The 22,860-nt window shown below is 44.2% G+C and overlaps 1 protein-coding gene across 1 annotated transcript in view; it reads right to left on the reverse strand.

Annotated features, from left to right (window-relative positions):
* Positions 1-16,304, reverse strand: part of LOC128713319 (neuronal calcium sensor 2) — a 35,064-nt gene extending 18,760 nt beyond the window's left edge. Inside the window, exons 1-3 of the mRNA XM_053808179.1 lie at positions 16,107-16,304; positions 15,430-15,543; positions 2,976-3,119 (exon numbers count right to left, since the gene is read on the reverse strand). Coding sequence (XP_053664154.1) covers positions 2,976-3,119; positions 15,430-15,543; positions 16,107-16,304 — 456 coding nt within the window. The remainder of the gene's footprint in view (positions 1-2,975; positions 3,120-15,429; positions 15,544-16,106) is intronic.
* Positions 16,305-22,860: the final 6,556 nt, after the last annotated feature.

Here is a 22,860-nt window from a genome sequence, read left to right on the forward strand (position 1 = left end):
ACCCGGGCACTGCAATCCAATCGCTCGCACTGTTCATGTTTCCATTTTGAAAAAAAAAATGTCAGAAAATGCTGTTTTCTTCCCCTTTTTTGGGCTGTGTGCCAGGCTCGTGAGTCTCAATTTGTCCACACCACATGAAAGTGTCACGGTTTTGGCTTTATGTGAAAATCGTCACCCTCGGCTCGGTGCAGTTGACAGCAAAAATGGATGGTAAGTGAGTTGCAATCCTGACACGCTTTTCCGAGCGATGGCGCATATAATATGGTTCCGGGTTTTTCTTTGGTCGTCATTGTATTTTTTTTCATTGAACGTTTTTTTTTCATCAACGCTTCACGTGCCAATATGTGTTATACAGTTTGTAAGTACTGCTCATACGTTCGACAACGCTAAGGACCGAACTTTTCGTGCTGCATAACGGCACGGTAGTTTCCATGTACTCCTAAACAAACTTACTTTGTGACATACTTCAACCCGTTACCTTCGTACATCAGCGAGCTTCCAGCATGTAGAGCAGAGGGAGAAAAAATGCCCATCGACACTTTACTTCGCAACATTCGCTAAAACCGTATCGCTTCGGTGAAGCAGCACCTCGAGCTGAAAATGAAATCCCTTTTTCGCCCGGCCAGAGTTTGCTAACGAGGAAAAGTGTCGCATAAACTTTGATTGCATTTCGCACCTTGACAGCTTGACCCATTTTCTCATCTCAATCTGGCCCGCGCTGCCTGATATTTAACAAAACGGTTGCAGCAACGCAACCAACCTCGAGTGTCCTATTTCGGGCAACCATCAGGAGGACGCAAAAAAAATGGAAACCATCTCTAAACCGATTATGAATAATGACAAACGGCGAAGCGTAACTGTGACTTCCACCGGAAAGCGGCATCACAGGGTGGTTCGAAATTTTTCACTGCCCACGTACCCCAACGAAATCCTTGTGTGTGTGTGTGTGTGTGTACGAGCGCGATATTATTAGGAGCAAAATCCAGTTATCAAAGCTTTTGCCGCTCAATTTTCACCCGTCGTCGTGTTGAGTTTGCACCATTTTTACACCACGGACCACCACGTGCCACTGGTTCTGGTGCTGTTCGAAGGTGCGCGATAGCACCGAGTTGATGAATTTCGGAATATATCTCACTTTAGGTACATTCGGCACAATTGCGCCGTTGCGGGTTATCGCCTTTTTTACGGACTTCATTCGAGCCGTCGTTTTGATGGATGTCATTAATCAACGTGACCGGGTACGCTGCCGTGACATCGACAAAGAGCGAGATCGGGAGTAAATGAGGAAAAAAAACACATTAAGTTTTTTTTTCGCGTTATTCGCGAAGGTGATGAAGTATAGAACCCCCCAAAAAAAAGGAAACTCTATAAATTAATGTACAAAACTGCACATCCTGTTTCCTTGCGAAGCACGATATCAGAACGGTGAATAATAAAAAAAAAAGCTCATTCGTTCCTTCTAATGCACGAGGCACGATGCACTGCTAATGTAAAATTCACTGCACCATAAAAACCAAACAAATTCCACACCGATGTTCAATCAGATTTCAAACGTGGACGTGTGCCCCCGGCAAAAAAACGATAAAACTCTACGTTACTCATGTTTGCTTCCTTTCCGATTTGCGTATATCGTTGGCCGCATACAAACGCAAGCGCGAGCGGTCAAGCGGAAGTTGTAGTGAAAGCAAATAAAAACAGCGCGCTCCCGGAACAAAGCGAACTGCTTTGGTATCAAAACCAGGCAATTAAAAATCATTACACGTGAAAAGCAAACGATGGAATTCACAATTTTTCGACCCATTTCCGGTCCCAACCGAATCCAGTGGCTCCGTGTGTTTGGTGCGCGGGAGGGTTTAATGATGTGCGCGCTGCTCCTGGTGCTGGAAGGAGCCACATCACACGGAAGTGAAACATTTCATACCGTCATATACACCAGTCGCAATTTCATCGTACGCTTTTATGTCGCTTTTTTATATTTTAAACATTCACAACGACGATGAGATCAGCGCCGCGTTTGCCATCCGGTGGTGGAGAAAATGGATTTTTGAATGGAGTAGCACAGCAGATGGCCGTTATGGTGGGGGTGCATGCTCATTCGACCCAAAACCCGGTAACAAGATCGAAGGCGGAATGGGAACCGATGCCGATCACCTGGCGCCTTCAAGCAGCACGGCAACGAGAGTGCCTAGTTTTATTATCCTGCCACACATGGTGGCGAGAAAAGGATCTGCCGTTTTATAGCGATCGAAGAGCGGGAACGAACCATCCCATACCGTGTTCGTCAAATAATGGCCGACGTGAGACGGAACCTTTGCGACAAGGCGAAAATGGCCCTTAAAGACGGTGGTCGGATCGTACCTTCCACCCACTGTTATGCTTTTTGAATAGCGAGTTTTGCGAGCCATTCAGTACTATGTAACCATTTTTTATTGCACTTTGCAAAAGGCAAACGGACTGCATGCTGGTGGAACCAGTCGTTAAACTTTCCGGATCATATGCTTCGTATTGCCAGACGATGCAGCAACGGTACCATCGGGAGAACGAAATGTTGTTTTGATGTATCGAAACTGTGTCATTAACGACCAGATGGTGAGCTTTTTCAGTCTATTACACCTTAGGTTTTATGGTGCTTTACAATTCATAAAAATTAAACAATGTATAACTACTGTTAAAAGATGCAATAAAGATGGAATTTATATAGTTCTGCTAATTAATTTGATGGCTCAATTAGCAAATGAATAAAACAGACTGAGATTCGATTTCTAAATTAAGCAAATCGCAAGATTCTTCATAAACGCCTGGGAGTATGCAATGTTAATTACAAATTGGCATTCGTAAGCACGCTAGCACCACATCGATTGCATACTTCTAGGCGCCGTGTAAACAAAATTTAAATAAAACGAAATTGTATCAAGACACCACATAACTAAATATTTACTTAACATACAAAACAAAAGATTATTGCAACAACTTACCTTAAAATCGATATAACCATTCTTATCCATATCGAACGTTCGAAAGACATGATCGCAAAACTCTTCTGCATTGCCCGACGGGAAGAACATTTTGTACATATCTACAAACTTCGCTGGCGTTAGCTTGCCGTTTGGACAATCTTGCTGTAAGTGAGAGAGAGAGAAAAACAGAAAGGAAGAAACACTTTAAAAACTAGTTCATTTCAAACCCGGCGCATAATAAGACAGTCATTATTGTTTTGTAACGGCTGTTCGAAGCTTTTCCCATAACCAAAGCACGTCCGCGCACTCACGCTCCGTAACGTGGGGGGCAAAATTTGTTCTCAAAACAAAACAAAACAAAAACGTGGCACATCAAGTTTTGCGAAAAACAACCAATTTTATAACCTCCAATTATGTACGGAAGAACGGATTTTCGCGCTTGCTCTGTGTCCTTGTCCTTCGCGGAAAGTATGTAAATGTAGCATTAAACGCGCTGTGTTATTGCATGCCCGTCCCTACCCCCACCACCACCCACCCACCACCCAACAGGGGCATGATGAGAGTGTTTTTACTGTGAGCAAAATGGTTTTCGTGGTTTGTGCGAAGTCGAAACGTGCCCATTTTCCTACCGCCGGTGGAAAACTTTCACTTCGCAAGGAACCGAGAGGAATGTCACTGATGCAAACCACAAATGAAAACAGAAGGAAGGGAAATTATACGCCGAAGCGACAGCAAGATGCCAGGGTAGTCAGAAAGTTTTACAGTTAAAATAACATTTTCACAACGACTCCCGGGCAGCGGAAGATGCTACACACACAGCGCAGTGATGGTACAAATTTAAAGAGAATTTTGTGCAATCTCGCCTAGCGCTTAAATTTCCTTCCGACCGTAAGGGAAACAATAAACAAGCCTGCGTTTGCATGCAAGAAGTATGGGTTTCTTGCTGGCTGTGCATTAAAGTTTGCCCTTTATCTCGGCCGATGCCACTGCGCCGCCAGTTGTTAAAGGTAAAGAGGGCGCATGAAAAATGGCAACAACCCATGTGGGTTTTTGCAACGCCACCGGGCTTAGACACAGACACAACTCGCATTCGCCTTTGTGCTCGGTGCGAGGCGGCGGCGGGTTGATAAACACGGTGTGCTCGGCAAAACTTTCATAGTTTCCCACTTTCATCCTGGTGCGGAGGTATGACAAAACTTGCCTGAGGCAAATTTGAACCGCAACCCCCGAACCGCAAAAGTGAGAACAAATGGGCATAACCACCAAACGGACGAACGCCTATTGCATTGGGATGTAATATTTGCGCGCAGGCGAAGCCTCCCTAACTCGCACCGAGGCGGCAATTATCTTCAACCTTAATGTCACAATAAATCAATGCACACGTCAGGAGCGGACACAAGGCGGGCCAATTTGGCGCGAGGAGGGCGATGTAAATTTAACCCTTCGCGAAATAAACTCGCGTAGTAATTATGGTGCGCCTTCGCGTCACGTCGCCGGCCGAAACGATGCGACAGAAGGTTAGTTTCGTGGCCAAGTTTTCTGACGAGCAAAGCCGAGGTTATTGCCGTGTATGCGAACTTTTAATGTTTCTTGTTGATGGGGTTGCCTTTGAACTTTTAATCGCAACACTGTCGCCAAACCGAACGGTCGTCTAGGATATGGACGAACTTATGAAAGTCATATTTTAAGCTCGTCGTCGCTTAATTGCAAATTTCATAACTTTATCCTTTTTATTTCTCAAAGTAACTTGACTAAATTAAGCGCATTTACGGCATGATTTATGTCTAAAGTAAATAAAACAGTATCAGCCGTAAAGTATGCAATCCACCTAACAAAAAGGTCTTACGCACTACATTTAAAATAACATAAATACATTTTCAATGCCCGTTTGTCTCTTTCTGCATGGATGTCACAAACTAGGGGCCTCAAGAATCACTGTGTCTACTAGATAGCGCAAGAAAATATTTGTTGAAATAAAACATCCATGGTTTATGCAATCCCATTCACTGTAAGTGCATTGTAATGTGTAATGAATTGCAAATGTAGCAATCATGTTAACATTTATTCAAGTGCTCAATAAAGCTCAACCATTACCTCCGCCTACATGTCTTACTGTGCGCTCCCTGTTACGCGCCCCCCTACGCGTGCCTACCACGTGGGGAAAATTCCATCCCCATTTTCACACAATTTGCTTGTTGACCTTTTTTCCGTGCTTATTGTAAACGCGTACACACACACGCACAATAAACGCAAGAAGTCGTTCTTGTTCTGCCTTCCTCACGTTAAACTAAAACAAAATGGCCGCTTGAATTTGATGTGCGCGTACATAAACAAAGCGGCATAGATGTTAACAGAACCGGGTCCAACAAGCGTCATACACATATCAGCAAACAGGGAAACAAAATCATGAATCACCTTCGGTGTACAACCAGCACACGCGTACACTCATGACGGGGCCATCAATCAAAACAGGACTAACTGCTGTTAGTTTTGGCCGAGTTGTAAGGTAACTTTGGACTACCTTTTCTGTCAACGGGCCTCCCGCCCCGTGGCGTGGGAAATGTGTGAAAAATTCATTGTCGAGTAGAAACAATCTCATGGTACCTTTGCTGGTGAAATCCACACACCCTGGACGATATGGATGGACGTATGGAACAGATAAAAAACTTGCAATGTCAACAGCATTTAATGCTAAGTAAATTCGAAAAAAAAATCCTATAGGCTACAACCGTAATACAAGCAAAATATAAGACGATAAACCGAGGACATTAATTATTTACGTATAAAATTACACGTTTCATTACTTCTTCCCACTGATCTCACCGCAGGATCCAAATTGCAATCAAACCCTCATCACTTACCGCAGCGATGAGGTCCTGGGGCTACATCAATCACGTCAACTTTAAGCTATAAAGAATATAAAAAATATTCACACACACACATACACCACTGCAGAGTTTTTCCCATTTTCCTTCCCTCCGTCACGCCTTTATCGTCTGTTTTGCAAGCGAACGTAATCCTTCCGGTTGCGCTGTTTTGTATGCTTCGTTTTTGTTTTCCTTGCCGTACATTTTTCATCCACCACACGCACCCGCACCGGCAGAGATTGATTGATGAAATACCACCTGCTGCTGACTGGGTACACTTCCTTAACAACAACACCCAAAAGCTGAATAAACTGTGGTACAAAAATCGAAGTTGAAAGAATGGGGCCGACATAATGATTCATATTAAATATAAATCAATTAACAACCGGCGACCAACTTTTGCTCCCTTGTTGAATGTTCTTTCCATGTTCTAAAACATGATTCACCTCGAACGGCCGTACTTTTGGTACGCTCCTCTGCTCATCAATGCGCGGCCCACGGTGCAGCACACCGCTCGCGCCACGCTACAGGTGCGCGCAGCAACCGTCACACCGGTCGTGCAACATTTCGATGGGAAAATATTTGCCCACACGTCACCGGGCAGGGGCTTTCAGCGTCATTTGTAAAGGTGCTCAACGAACGGCTGGTACAACAAACCGCCCGTGTACCGACGCACACTTGTCGCGTCATCTATTGGTGCGGTGGGAGCTTTTTACAAAACAAGCGTGACGTGACGTACGAATTGGTTGCGTGAGTGAGTGTGAAAAGCAAACTAAACATCGCAGTGAACCTTCCACAGCGAGAGGTACTCTCTCTCTCTGTCGGCACGACACGATTCGTTCGTATCGATTTTATTCTAATTTTATTTAACAAGCACCTCGCGAGCACTCCGCTTCAGTGCCAGCCAAATGGCTCTCTTAGCGTTCACGCACTTCATTGAATAAGGTGAATATGGTACGCGGCGAGCTTTTCAGCCTATTCATCTTCGGAAACATGCCGTTCGTTTGCCATTTTTTGCCAAGCAGTTGGTGCCGTTCAAGGGCTCTTCTATGAAGAATAAGTTTATGTTTTGAATAAACTTTGATATCTGTCTTTTACTATTTTTGGTGGTCATAAGCTCTAATAGAGAAACGTTAAGAAGCGCTGTACATAGAAATACGTACAACCAATTCGAAAGAATAGCAACCTTCTGGGAGCAACGTTATACCAAAATATCGCCAAGAAGTCAACGATTTTTCCCCAAGAAAAGTTCGATCGACAATCGAATCATCATCATCGCTGATTTTACTCCGCAAACATGGAGAACGAACCTTTTTTCCTTGCAGTATCGATTCGATTCCCACTCAAAAAAGGCGACCCCCTACGGAACACCGGCCATTGATTGGGGGACGAGATTTTTTTTTTTTTCGGGGCGAAGGAACCATTGTGAAACCATTTTCCCGTCGTGTTCGTGATGGGTGAAGGAGGAAACAGAAGAAAAAAAAACACAAGAACACGGAAAACTCGTCGTGAAAGTCGTGCATTTGGGCTTTTTCTTCCGGTGTATCGATTTTTTTTTGGCGTTTTTGTCAACTAGTTTTTCAAAGCAGCATGGAGTATTTTTTTTTTTCCTTTAGACGCGGGTGTTGGTGCTGCCTTGCATTTTGATGAAGGTTTTGTTTTAAATATAGGTTAAGAAAGCAAAGCTGATAGGCCACTCAACCTCACGGAAACGACAAGGGGGCACAACAGGGTGCAGAGGTGATTGAATTTGTTAATTAAAATTTCTTGTCCAACGACACGGTGCATGCTGGAGCTAAAAGTTTTAAGGTGACTGAAGAAAGTTCAGATTGAACGGGAGGAAAAATAATATAGAGACGGCGCTGTTCACCGCATTTCAAGAGGTAGTGCTCTTAGCCGGCTTGCTTTTCAACTTTAAAGGCTGAAATGGACAATGTGCTGTATAAACAACTTTTAAGAGGTAAGAAATATATTGAACCTATCTTTTCAAAGCATAAACTTCGCATTCACCAACCTAAAACTCGTTGATATAACTAAAGGAAGAACCGTTTAAAGAACAATTTGTTTCATGAACGACTGATGATGAAGCCTTAGTGGAATATAGTACGAATCTATTATTCCATATAGAACCAAAATTTATTTAATTATAATGAATTATAATGTATTTCATTTACATGGTTTTTTGGATGAAAGAACAACCCTAGCGCCTAAGACAACAAAAGCAACGCATGACATTTCAACGACCATTGAAGACATCACAACTCCCACAGGTAGGCTTAAATGGAAGCACATGATATCACAACGGCAGCGGGCCTTACCACAAAACTCATACGACGGTAGAAGTGAAGTACGATCCGACGAGTATAAACGTGTCCTTGGATGGATTTTCGCAGCCAGACAATGATTTTTGCTAACATTTACTGTATTTTTCTTGAAGTAAAGCATATTTAATTCGATAAATGCAGTAAATATTTCTCCGGATCAAAATAAACAACGTCTGGTTATCAAAATCCTTCCCAACGCGCGTTTATACTGGTCGGTTTTGTCGAGTTTTGTGCTATCAAGTGCTTGCATTGAGTTATGCCTGCTGCGGTTGTGGTGTCTTCTAAGGCCGTTTAAACGTCACGTGCCACGCTTGTTGTGATAGGTGCTGATAGGTATTCATCAATCATACAATTGATTTAGTTAATTTAATAATAAATCCTATATTCTCGTGCATTATAATGATCAGTCTTAATCTATTAAAGCCACAAAATCTAATGCAAAGAACCTTTACGGATAGAAATATGGATAAATACAACCAATGTTGTCCATTGTGCAACATCATGCGGAACACAGCATGACTTTTCGGTGGTGGCAGTTCCATCTGCTCCATCCATTCCAGAACCGGCAAAGAAGTCCTGATAGTTTGCTGTCGCATAAATTGAATTTCGAAATAAGTATAAAACCTGAAATGAAAATGTGTACGACCAAGTTGCTCTGGCTTCAATTCGGGCTCTAGTGCCGCACCAGTACCCGGGGGGCTTTGTTTCTCTGCACTGAGCAAAACCATACATTTCCGGCACCATCACCGGCACACCCATGATGGAATAAAACTATGCACATTTCCTGCTTTTCAACAAACGGTTCCGTTGTTTAGTCCATGTTCGTCGGCAGTGGCATTGGGAAACATCAATGCAACTTCCAGGTATCTCCACCGCACGCTTCGTCACCCGCCGCTGAACCGGCACAGAAAACGGAAAGCACGACCATCCGAAAGTTGCTGCCAACTGTCCTCGATTGAAGTCGTCTTCTTGTTTTACTGCATGCAGGCCGGACGCGGTGGCAGGATAAAGTTTGCCTTGGCATGGGCTCACGGCCATACGGCCACCAGGAGTCACCAGATGTAGGCCGGATTTCACACCCAGCAACAGAGAAGCTTTGACGTTTATGATCCTCATTGTTTCCACTTCATGATTTTGTTCCGGATGTGGCCGTCCTGAACTTCACCGGCTGGTGGTGTGAGCGGACCGTAGCGGCGTGAAATGTGTGATGTAAATTAAATAAAGCTAATAGCGTATGGCAACCACTAAAACGCTGGGCTTGCGCTTGCTCCCGTCTCTCCGGCATGCCACTGTTATGATTTGCGGTTACACACGATGACAAAGACCAGCGTGGAAGAAAAACGGAGCGCACGAAGCGGAGACATTGTTCAAGACACTTGTCCAAAGACGGTTCTTGAGAGCTCTCAGCAGATAGACATTTTACTGATTGACATTGGCAAGACCGCCTCAAGACGAGTGTGTCATTTCGATTATGCAACATTTCCCACAACTATTTAACAGAAGGAATTATCGTGCCAGGTTGGCGGGCGGCACAAAAGCATCAATGTTTTAACCAACATGAGGGTGAGGGTGCCTTGAGTTATCTCCGTTGTCGGAACAAAGCCGAGAACAGCAATCGGTATTAGCACGGTGCACCCACAACTACAAGCAGTACGTGCCTTCACGGACGGTCCACGACGGCCCGGTTGCCCGCAACAGTTCTTGTGGTGCTAGGTAATGGAATCTAATTTCCGCCCACTGTAAAATCCTGTCTTTAGGTGTTGCGTAGGTTGGGAACGCTTAGCCACAACAATGCAATTGAAATTTTACACAAGATTAATGTAAGCGTAGTGTCCTTGAAAAGGCACCACACACGGCAAGGATGTGCTGGCGCAGCGTAGTTTGCTGGCGATCCTTTTGTGAAATGACACAACCGTTAAGCCGACTGGTGGTGATTCTGTTCAGCTTTGAACCGAACTGTGCGATGGGTTTGACCTTCCATCCACAGCCTCAGTCGGTGATGCTGCCGAAGGTGCACCACCGCATACCGCTGGGGAGGAAGAGTTTGTTTGCAGAAGAGTTGACACCGGGTACGGTGTTGTGCGTACAGTAATCATGTTCTTGTCTAACCGATAAATTATTCCTGTTGAACAATGTTGAGGTTTAACCGGGCGCAACGACTCGTGTACTGTTGCGGTGCATTGCACAAACAAGCAAACCGCCAGAACCGTACGTCACACCCGTGCATCATGCACCTGGAAATGATTGGATTTATCAATAAGCCGTGAAATGTTGTGAAACGCCATTTTTTATGTGCTTGCTTGCTTCCCATTTGTCATTTGTAGCGAGCATAAAATAATCACTGCCACCACACAACCATTTATTAAAAAAAAACATGAGCCATAAATTGTGATTCGAACATAGTATGTTAATCTACGATGCATATTGTTTTCGCGTAATTTATGCTTAAATGACCGATGGAAACAGCTCTTTTCGTAAATTCCCTCAGAACCATCAATTCGCATATGCATCAAAGCCCATTTTGCCATCACAAAATGGAGGAAAACTATGCTAAATTCAACGGTCGCACTGTGAAAACTACACTTTTTCTAGGTTATGTTCATAACCCTGGAACCTCCCAAGACGCACAAAGCAAAGAGAATATACGCCTATGAAGTGTAGCCATTTTTTTAAGCACCTAATTTAAGCTTCCGAAAGCAATATTCATCACAGCCAGGAGACTATCATTAGACAACTGCTGCGTTAGAAAATTATGATCTTACGGTTCGGTGCCGTTTTGAACCTTTGCAACCAGCACACGACCGACGATACGGTTACGGGATCGTCCCTCCCTTTCATAGATAAATACCCAATGATACCGTCCCACAATCGGCTATAATTAGTCGGCTCTCTGTTTGTCGGTCGGTCGGACATCTCCGGTTGGTGGCCCCGGGATGGGTGATAGTGGAGGCACTTCTTAATTAGCCTACCGTAATATGAACCCATCTTGGGCTGAATAAAGTAAACCGTCCGGTTTTCCTCTGGCTTGCCACCGGTCACGGATGTGCTAGTGACCGAGTATCAATGTCAACGCGGGAGGCAGGATTAAAGCTCGCACCAGAATCACGAACGCAACCGCAACCATCGCGAACAACGAAAGCCAGCGTATTATGGAAGCACACGGACACCAAGCAAACAGCAACAAAACAAAAAAAGGATATTTAGTGTTTTGTTTTTGCCTAATGCACACGTTTTTGCTTCACCACGTGCCGGGGAAACCCCGAACCGGGGCAGGATTCGCGTCCGGCGAGGTGCAGTAGCGCAACAAGCAAGTCCCCCTCCGTTGATATTAGGATATCAAATTACGTTTAATGCCTTTTATACACACTTTTATTTCGCACCCTTCTGACGCGCGATGGCCCTGGCACCCGCTACGTGTTTTTATAAGATTAGTTGGTGCTGGTTAAAGTTAGCCGAGTAGGACAAACAATTGCCGAGCGTAGGACAAACAATGTTTTGCCAGCACAAGGCAAGCAGCATTACAACATTTTACAATAACTGACCAGCGGTGAGTAATGAGTGCAAAAACACAAATCGTTTTTGTAATCTAACTGCAACGCAGCGCTCATTCATTGAAGTTTCTTCCACCTAAGCTGGCCAATTTCCCGCCCAACATACGAAAGCCTAGTGGATTAACGGATTAGCTAAATTGATCCGAAATTACATCCACTGTCTCGACCTAAGCTGGCCACCCAATTAACATCGTTTTGGGGGGCGCAGAAAGCATTCTCATATCCGGCCTCACCCTGGCATTAACCCTTACAGCAGGACGTACACCCTTTTTTTGCGCTTTGAAAATTGAAGTATTAAATTATTTAATTCCATCGTCATATAATATGCATGAGGACAATTCATTTACCATACTTTTACCAAACATTCGTTACCGTACGATGCTAATGAAAAACCAAACAAAGAGCTTTTTTCTCACTGACGAATACGCATTAAAGTGACCTTCCATTGATTGCACTTCATCTCGGCGTTCGGGGGCACAACATAAGGGTAGCGTTTGCATAGATCATCCGGATGCGGACATGATTTGCACTCTCAAATCCAATCGTCAACCGTCCTGGCCCTTGGCTCTACGGGACAAATAAACCGGAGCCCGAAGCGTCCGGTGAAGCGAAGCGGGTGTGAAATTAAATTTTCATTATTGAACAGAGCACGGGCACACTCCCGCCGGAAGCAAAGCTCCGGTAGCTCAACAGTTGGCCATCCATTATCCGCCCGTTTGCTCTCTTCCGGCCTGTTCTCTCACGCACACTTCAGCGTTCGATATCCCTTTTTTTTTGCATCATCGCAATGAACCTCACCGATAAGACACACCGACAGCGCCGGTGCCAAAGCATCCAAAGCAGGCATCGTTCGGGAAATGTGAAAATTTAATCACCATCAGTACACGGATGCCGGAAAAGTGCCCGGCGTATCGTTCCATGCCGATCGGATGGTACACTGATACTCGTTTTTTACCCATTAGAAGGAAAAGCACAGCAACAACAAAAGCAACAAACAAAAACACAAAATGCCGGAGCGATTGAAGGTTCAGGCTGAGGAATTGTGCCGTGTTGGCATTCTTCCAGTGGGAGCAATTTTGAAACCAACCCACTTAAAGCCGATTACATCATAGTTCATTTTCGAGGCCGGTTATAATATGGCCACCTTTAATTAGCGCGCCACACCGTAAACCATAAGCATTCGTTGACGCAAAAACGTCGGTACATCGGTGCACAATGAGCTTAACATAAATAACATAATCTTCACTCCATAAAACATGCGGTAATACACTGTGAAAGTAAAACAGTAAAAACTCAGCACAACACTCGTCACTACGTGATAAAAAGCTCTTCTCTGTGTCTCTTCCATTACGTTACGTTAGCGAATGGCAAAACTTTTAACTACTGAAAAAAGCCCCCCACACACGCACACACACATAGATTGAGTGTTGGGTTGAGATTTTTTCTTTTCATTGAAATTCCATTACAGTTTTTCTTTCACCTTAACCGCGCCAGCCGCGTGTACGGAGCCTTAACGAGCTGGTGGAAAAAAAAACTTTCCCCAGCTCAAAGCTCGTGCCGGAAATGGATGGAAGATGTGATATGGGTGAGCTTTCTACGAAACGAGCCGGCGGCTCTCGAAGAAACCTGCCAGCACATAGAATGCTGAATGCGAAACGATGCTAAAGTTCGCCTGCCATTCGCTAACCTCATCCATTCACACATCTTCTCTACGCAACGGGCACCATACAAACGCTTACCCACTTGACGGTAGATGAAATGGCGTAAGGAGTTGAACCCTCAACAAAAAAAAAACCCCACCCCATCATGCAGAAAAGGAAGCGTGTGAGTGGATATGGCCGACACCGTCGTTGCAGCCGGGAAAAATACCACCTACAGTGGTTCCATCGGGGCAAACCGTTTGCTTAGCTTAGATGAAGTTCCTGCCGAAGCAAATACCAAGTTGCATAAAGAAATGGAATAAAAACGAGTCTTAAAATCACCATAATATTCACCGACAACACACACACCGCATGCATGCGATGGGAAAGTTTCACTCGTTCGTGAATCGTAAAACAGTGCAAATCATTTCCTACGGCGCGCGTGTATCCTGGTCACGGCACCAGGCCGGCTCTTTATCGTTCTCCACCTTTTTTCTTTTTGGTTTCTGCCTCCTTTTCACGTCGACAGAAAAGAGGAAACTTTTCTTCATAAGAGCAAACTTTGCTTAACACAATGCATTTTCCCCCCCATTTCTGCTGCCACCGGTACGCACCCCTGCCATGAAGCTTTACCTGCTGCGTTAGTGGGAATAATGAACAGCGCGCGCGTCTGTTTGCACGAGATCACTAGCTTCGCTATGCAACCTGACAGCGCGCATCAACGAATGCACCTACCTCAGCTTAATGCGGGCGTGTGTTACCATCCGGTAGTTACTGGATAGGGAACTTCGTTAATTGAATAAGGGTAGTTGCATCTTAGGAGGAAAACCCTCCCCTGCGGGTTCCCGTTACAGCTAGGGTTTGATTGTAGCTGATTATGTTTGCCATAGAATGGAAGCACTCCCGTCTACTATCGTTACATCTTGCACCGGTGGAATAGCTAATAGGATGTGAAAACCGTGACAGGGAACGCAGCAATAGCGCACGGCTTTTGCAACGAGATCTGCGCTCTCGCACGGGTGTATTAGTACGCCGCCTCCATGATGGAGGCGCCCCACGTGCGTACAAAAGAGCAAAACGCTCGACGATGCTAGATACCGGTGGCATTAGCGTCGTGGTGTGTAATTTGATTTATGGTTTCAATTAAGTGATATCGGAAGGATTAGACATTTATCGCTCAGAATAGGGGGCGCTGCTACAACCGGGTACGACCTTCCGGTAAAGATGGCGCTCGAAATTAATTATGAGGTTCGGATGCTGAGCTTAGGGCGCTGGCAGAAAGCATTACATGATGTCGCAGGGTTTCTTTGTCGGCGCAGCACAAAACCTCCCCAAGAAAGCGGTTTATCTGTTGTATTTAATTTCAAGATAATTTCGAAGTTGCTCCAAGAGGCTTTCAACTGCTAATTAGAGTTCGATTCGACTTTTCAATCTACAAATATTTTCCACACAAAAAAACTCCACCCAACGCCTTTCTTTGGATGGTACAACAGCTGCCGCTCATTTACTCAATTTCCGATCAAAATCGAGTCGTTGGAAGGAAATTTGTTCCGGAACGCACGTGCACACGCTGACTAGATGCGCAAAAAGTCGTTTTTGATTAAAAAAAAACCTTACTTCCTTTTACGCTAAATTCAATTACAACGACACTGGACTACCGGTGGAACATTACGGAGACCGTTCGTTTCATCTGGCACTCAAACACAATAAAAGCCAAATGAAATCCATCAAAACCGGCACGCGCAAATGGCGACAGGTCACCGTGCGGGCCGAGTGCCGGAATGATGCGGCACAAGCAAAACACAGGCAGCGATTACCAGACAAGGCTTTGATCTGTCGCCGCCGCGTGTCACTACTGCGGGGGAAAATTGAAGCAAAAGCTGCCAGCTATCGGGAAATTGAACGTGGTCGCCCGTGACGCGCAGGAAGGAAGGCAAGCAAAACACTCCATTTGAAGGTAAAAGACATTAGCCGCGCGATATCGGGCCGTAAATAGTGGACGTTCGAAAATTGCGCTCCTTCATTACGTCAAAGTCAACAGGCACAGGCACAGGTGGTGCCGCGTGGTGGAAAACTTTTAACCCACTTACCTTGAAGCCTTTGTACCATTCCTTGATTGTGGACTCATCGTATCGGGTGTGCGATTTGAGAAAGTCCATGTCCTCCTTGGACAGGCGGTCTTTACTACCTAAGCAGCCCATGTCCTGCGGAAAGGAAACGACACAAAGAAAACAAACCAAAACCAGTCAATAAAGTGAGTTCCATTTAGAAAAGCTTTTGCACGATCAAAACAAGATCAACGAAACAATCATGAGAATATTTGCACGTAGAAGCTTGAAGTAAGCAATAATTTATGGGTAATTTTCAAAGTTAAACCAAATACCGAAGCCATTTTACATCAATCAAGAGATCTAAAATTTAAAATATAAAACTACATAATTGAAGCAACTTTAAATAAAGTACTAAAAAAAATATCAATAAGTTCAATTTCAATGACTCCAATTATGCACGTTCTATAACTTATCGTTAGACAGTGAAATTCTGCAATTGAATTTCTCCACTGCTCAATTTATTTTTGCCAAATAAAACAACATCCACAAAGCGTTTAGCCGGAAGCGCATACCAAGAAATCATGCAATCATGCCGAACGAACTCCAACACAAAACAGGGCAAAGAAAAGCATCCTTCAAACAACGGTGGAGAAGTCCCTTCCATTCTCCACCAAACAGACGAATCCATGCGCAAATGCGTTTGTTTTTTTCCCCACCTTCACGCAAAGCAACGTATCATCGTCCTCGCGTGTGAACGGATTAGGGTACGGATCGCCAACCGTCGGATCGGCCACCGTTCCACCGACAAGGACGACCAGGCACACACACTGCACTAGCGTATGCGGGCGTCTCCACGATCGTCCACGAGCTGCGCGGAGTGCGTCGTGCGTGTACGCGACTTGCGCGAAAAACATTAAGCCCGAGGTTGTGGTGCGTGTGCGTGATGTGATGTTTTGGTGATGGTGTACAGGCACGGCACGCAGCTACTGCTTGGTCGATCTTGTGGCTTTGTTTATTGCGAGGCGTGAAAAGGGAACTGTTTAACGGTGTGTGCGTGTGTGAGGCAGTGTGTGTGGGTGCGAGTGCGCTAAGCGAAACCAAAAATCATCTCACTGCAAGTGGACAAGAAAGATAGAAAGACGAAAGAGAAGGAGAAGAAGAAATATGGCGTGAAAGTGAAATGAAAATATGTAACGTGATAAGGTAGGACAGTTCCACAGGACAGTGGTTAATGGTAGTTAAAAATTAAAAATACAGATGGTAAAGTAACGATTTTAATAACTTTATATTTTCAACTAAATAAGAGACTTATCGCTCGTCGTTGCTCTTAAATCATTGTATCACCTACGAAGAAAACCAACCTTTAAAAAAACCTCAAATTCAGAAACGAGAAGTATTAATTTGAGTAGATTTGTTTTCGCCCTCTTAGATTGTCACCGGGGTCTTACACATCCAAACCAATTGGACCAATCCACATGAAGTCTACCAAACATAAGCACGACTTTTTCGAAGACGAATAGTCAACCCAGGTATTTGTCCGTCAAGAACCGAATTGATTTCCTTCTACTGTCAACGAAGCGCAACAATATAATGGCTACGGTTCTTGCCGATACTGATCCGATTCTGGTGGGTGGATTTTTTTTTATATGACCGCTCCTGGGAAAAAAAGGTATGCGACGAAAGGAAGCAGAAAACCCATCAAGTTAGAACAACGACGCTACGGTGGATTTTCCGTACTCTTCCGTATCTAAACCGATTACGCTCGAAGTATGCTTTACTGTGCTCTCGCATCTATTTCGATCAACAAACCTCAATGGTAAGTGTGAGAAACAGACGTAAAATGCTTCTTATTTGAAGAAAATTCGTACACCGTCGCTTGCAGCCTTTAGCAGCTTCGGTGGCGTGAAATACACAGCGCGACAGATTGTCGCGCAGGAAGCACAAGATTTTGAACAATACATGAAGCTCATTTGCAATATCCGCAAAAAACGATAAAACACCCAATGGATGGTAATCTCATCACGCCCGGTTGTTGGCTTTTTTTTTTTGTTATATTCAGAACCAAATCGTATCAATGTCCCCAGCTGTATCAAGCAGCTACGTATTGGTTGCAGTCGCATAAAAATTCTATTTTTAGATCTATTTGTTCAACTGAAGATGTTTATTTGTGGACGGTTTGTTGCGGCTCTGGTAGAGAATGACAGTGTGGCGTATTCTTCTAGCGAGAAGTAGTGCGAAGTTATCAGACGATAGCGAAAGAAGTATCAGAAAAGAAGAACGCTGAGGAGCCTGTTTAGTAGTTTTTTCCCCCATCCAAAGAATGGCCTGGCCGTATCGACTTATTTTACCACGTAGCCGGTTAGTCAGTCCTTGCTACAGGCGGTCCGGACATCCTTGGTACGGATGGGAGATTTTGATCTGGTCCGTTGAAAGAAATTACTAAAATTGTGAGTTTATAACGATTTTTGTGGTACTCTTAAACAGTAGACACAATGACACCAAACAAGAGATAAAAATAAACTATCCACACTCACTATCGATTCACACGTAGATGCATTCGATCGCTCACAGCAATTAGCGTTGCATCATCGAGTGAACATCCCGAACATCCGGTCGGCTACACACTTCAACGGTGGTTTCGGGTTTTCGGTTTCGATATGCAACTAATAATCTCTGCGTTGACTAAATGAATTCATTTTCCCCACCGTGCTGCACCGCTTGGGTGGAGCAGCTTTTAGTGGATTAAATGAATGACCAACAGCAAACGGTCAGGCACACATGCACAATATTTAAATTTAAATGGAGAAAAAAATGAGGTTGAAAATCACCATCCGCATCCGCATGTTAGTGCAGTTTGCACACGTAAAAATGACAATCTAGCAGGATTAATACAAAATGCTCCAACCCGACATGGCGTATAAAATTTGCATTGGCAGCAAAACTGTCACGCGGTGCTAAAATCGTTCGAAATCACTCGACCTGGCCAACAAAGCTACTGGTGGTGAAACTTCTAGTCTAGCATTGCAACGAAATCTACCTATCTAAAGCTCTAATCACCGTCACCAGTCGCCGGTGTCTCCAATCGCAGACCAAACAACAGTTCAGTTCCAAATGGAATATGTTTTGAATGGTAAATCGAAACGAACCCCAACAAGCACCGAACACTTCGACGGAATCCACCCGAACCGCTTGCTCTAACCGCGCTAACTACTTGACCGGCAGTGTGGTTTCCCAATAGTCAATCGACCGCTGACGGAAGGACAATAACCACCGAAAGCACCGGACGCCCAGCCCTGGTTAGGGAACTGTTGCAAAATTGAAAAACGATTTCCCGTCAATCCTGCTCCGCACACAGCCCCGACAGACTACACACACACACACTCGGCAATCAGCAGCGGAGAACCCAAAATGGACCCCCATTCATTCCCTTCGTCGCTCGCACACAGCAGGATAATCGTTGGTACGAACGAATAGCGTGGCCCAACTGAACCGTTCGGTCAGCCCATTTGGGATTTTCGTAACGTATGCGCGTGGGCGCAATCGCACACGCACACGAAGCATTTCCAATTTGCATTCGAGCGCCGGGTGTCTACCGGGTGGAGGTAGACTGTTGTACTACCGGTGGGATTAAATGCACCGCACGGCCCGTTTTTACAAAACCACTCCAGCAGGTCCACTCCAGTGCGGACGAGTTAGAACGTGGCTGAGGGAAAGGAAACTGTCGGTTCGGTGGTGCCGCACGTACTTTTTCATTTATCAATCCATCCGGTAAGAATCAGCAGTTTGATGAACCCGATGGAACAGCGCAGTACGTTGTTCGATTTGCTGATGTAGATAAAAATTCAATTTACTCTCATCAATAAGCAACACTAAAATGAACATCAAACCCCGTAACCTGGGCCCCAAATAGGGGATTCGTTTTGCAATAAAAGCACTATTGCGCTGTGAATGCAAGCAATCAGAGGAAGATTGAACGGGACGCTAGCGTTAGAACACTACCGGATGAAGCTGACATAATAATAATAAACCCATCACGATATGAAGGCTTCCGGCTGCACGCACTAATTATAAGAACGACTAGGCGCCTCCATTTATTTTATAATTATGTGTTATTGTAATTAATCTCGCTATTGTTGTTGCGTATCATTAAACGTTTTTAAGCGATACGAAAAGGCACTTATTATTGGTGTAGTTATGCAAATTAATCTCTACTTATTGGCATGATTTTATGACACTCATTCTGAAACGAACCAGGCGTCTCCATTTTTATTACCACGAAGTACATTTCTCTCGTTCATAAATCTCACATTCCAATACGATAAAACCGAGTTAACGGAGATACATTTTAATTTCATCGCGTTTGAGTCAGCACAATCGAGTGGCCATAATACAAAAGCTTCAGCCCCGGACAGAAACGCCCTCCAACCGAGAAACAACAGCAAAAAAAAAATACACAAGGGTTAATTGAAAATGAAATTAAGCAACTCTGCTTACCCAAGCTCATCGACCACACTCAAAGCTTGTTTCCTAAATGAAGCAACAAAAAAGGGCAGCACGATGGGAGAAATTCTTCCCCATTCACGAAACTCCGTGTTAAACGTTTTCCAATTTGCTGCGGGTGGTTTGAAGATTTTATTTTTATTTTTACAACGAAAACCCGAGCGGTGAGCACAAATTGTTCCCGCACGAGGTGATTAATGTACGTGAAGCCGCCGTAATAAAGAAGCATAACGTTCATCTACTTCCCATTGTCCTAAACGCTGGACAAAGTTATTCTTTTTCATGCTGAATTGTACAACGGGTGAACTTTTCCAATTTGGGAGAATAAGCATGACGAGTGAGAATGGTGCGATATTTAAATAACCAACCGTACTTAATTTCATTTGCATTGAGCGGTGTTTGCTGTTTAACAACCAAAGTTCCCAAATGTACGAGGAGATTTTAAATGTTACTATTACTAAGCGAGAGTTTTCATATGTGCCTTCAACTTTCCCCCCCCGTTCAATGTTAAATACGTAAGGCGAAGTACCACATCATTAGCATAGTGAATAAATAATCCATGCAAATTTCCTTCACAAAACGGCCACACATCCATCTTGATTATCGTACACTCCCTGGAGAGAGCGAGCGAAAGTCGGGATCCGAAGAGCAATTTGTTGTTGCCGTGACAGATAATATTCTCATTCACCAGCATCCACCACCACCCCATTTTGCTGCTACCACAGGTTTATCCAAACAATTTTCACCATTTGCAATGAGTGGCCCTGGTTCAATCACGTCAGGACGTCGAAAGTAATCCTTTCCCTCGGTCGTCGGGGAAGTCTCGAGGGAAATGGTCATCTTTGCACCAACGCCAACCAGTCACCTTGGATGACCCCCGCAAGCTCCCAATGGAATATGTAAAGCTTGGGCACGATTCGAGTTCCATGGTTTAAGGCAAACGGCAAAACCCGAAACATAAATAACCAAAGCCAATGGAGCGTCCCAATAAAGTGAGTATTGCTGTGGTTTCTCTTGGTATATGGGTAAGACAAAACACCCAACGTGCGAGAGGTCGAGGCTCTCCGAGGCATATGCGGGAAAACCGCCCTACCGAACTGAATGTGTCGGTCGGTTCGCAACGGTGCCAGTGGTTTCGGTGGTCGGGCTCGGGTTTATGGTTCCCTCATAAGAGATGCTTCTCTATTTTTACTTCCTTCCTTCCTTGTTTTGGTACATTGCCCAGTGCACCGGGGGGAAAAGTGTCAATGATTGTACGTGAGCTGAAATAAACATGTTGCACGGAACCAGCTTTTGACTAACGTTCGCCGTCCCCATGACGATATTGACCAGAAGGACCCATCCAATGATGCTACCTTTCGGTGTGGTTCTTTTAGTTCCGACTCAAGCAGATAAGCAGCGAGATTAAAACATTACCCCAAAAAAAACGAAGGCTTCACACTGTCCAAAGGGGGTAAAGGGCAATGGACATTTGGACGTGAATTAGACTCGTGACTGTTATTGACTGACTATTAATAGAACAAAGCATAAGACGTATTGGTAGCGAATTTCGTGACATTTAATTCTAAACATAGAATTTCTATTAGTATATCAATTTCCAATCGAAGTAACCTTTTTGTTGTAGTGGCAATTTCATCTGATGTTCCATTTCTCCACACCAATAACAAAAATGATATCCTATGTCTATTCCAGAAAACGCATTTCATACTTGAAAGGGACCATCTTATCTTACCAACAGAAAACAACACAATGTAACAGGTGTAGAAGTGGATCAAATAATTTATACCAAACGATACCCGGGCAATTTTTGCGGCAGCATTGACATGGGTTTATCCCACCGGTGCGTACAGGTAGGTACCTTTTTCCATATCCCTTCCCGGCCTTTCCCATGCTTTGCCTCGCATGGAAATGGAGTTTTTGTACCGAGCGACAGAAAAACTCTCGAATCTATTTGCAAAAAGGGAGAGCTTATTTACATACATCGTTTTCTTTTTTTGTTTCACTAAACAAGAGACCCGATGAAACCATTACCGATGCTTTGGGCTTTTTTTTGTGGCAATAAAGTACAGCAAAATGCGTTGAGTTAGCAACATTATCTAGATAATGAAATTAAGCCACCTTTAAGCGGCAACAACGATGCGTGGTTTAGAGGCTTTGATCTAACGCAAAGTGAATTATTGTACATTAAATGATTGCAATTCTCTCTTTTTAATTTTTTATTTATCGATTAGTTACTTCCCCCCATTTACTATACATTCATGATCATAGTACCAAAGTACCATATTCTAGTAAGGCATGAAAATGGCCCTATGCTTACTATTGTTGCCGGATAACATCATATTATCGTTTATCGAATTCCAAACGACACCTTTTCCGATCACAATCACAAATTACTTTCTAATATTGTTACAGTTGCTGGGCAGAATGCCATGGAAAACATTTTCCCACGGCAGCCACCGGCAGACGGGATCCCAACTATAACCTCGTTCAGAGCGTTCGAGTGAATCCAGTCTGTTACGAGGTGAAAAGAAAATGTGCTGATAACTATCTCGCCCAAAAAAAAAGCAGACTTCGAGAGAGAGCCATTTAAAAAAAACGCTACCGTACTTTGAAGCAAATCCGTTGCATCCGTTTTGGGGAACATCTAGTCGCAACGTGTTCGGCGCATTGCATCTGGCAAACATCGATCGGCGGTTGGATTCAATTTGAAGCAATTTGGCGAAGAGTTTCATGGTGCATGAAAAAAGCAAACATTTTTCTCGAATTGACTCCAACCATAACCAGACCCCGGACCCGCCCGGACCGTTCGAAGGGTCCACACGGGTTTTGTGTATCGTTCGTATACGTTTCCGTCCAGGTTACGTACAATTGTAAGGATATCATCAAACCATCGTAGCAGCCCAGTACTACACGATAGCAAGCACGAAGCAGGTGAACTTATTTTTTTTCATCGCTAGCTCTATCTAGTTT

The sequence above is a fragment of the Anopheles marshallii genome, chromosome 3, assembly GCF_943734725.1.
Source record: "Anopheles marshallii chromosome 3, idAnoMarsDA_429_01, whole genome shotgun sequence".
In the NCBI taxonomy this organism is placed as follows: domain Eukaryota; kingdom Metazoa; phylum Arthropoda; class Insecta; order Diptera; family Culicidae; genus Anopheles; species Anopheles marshallii.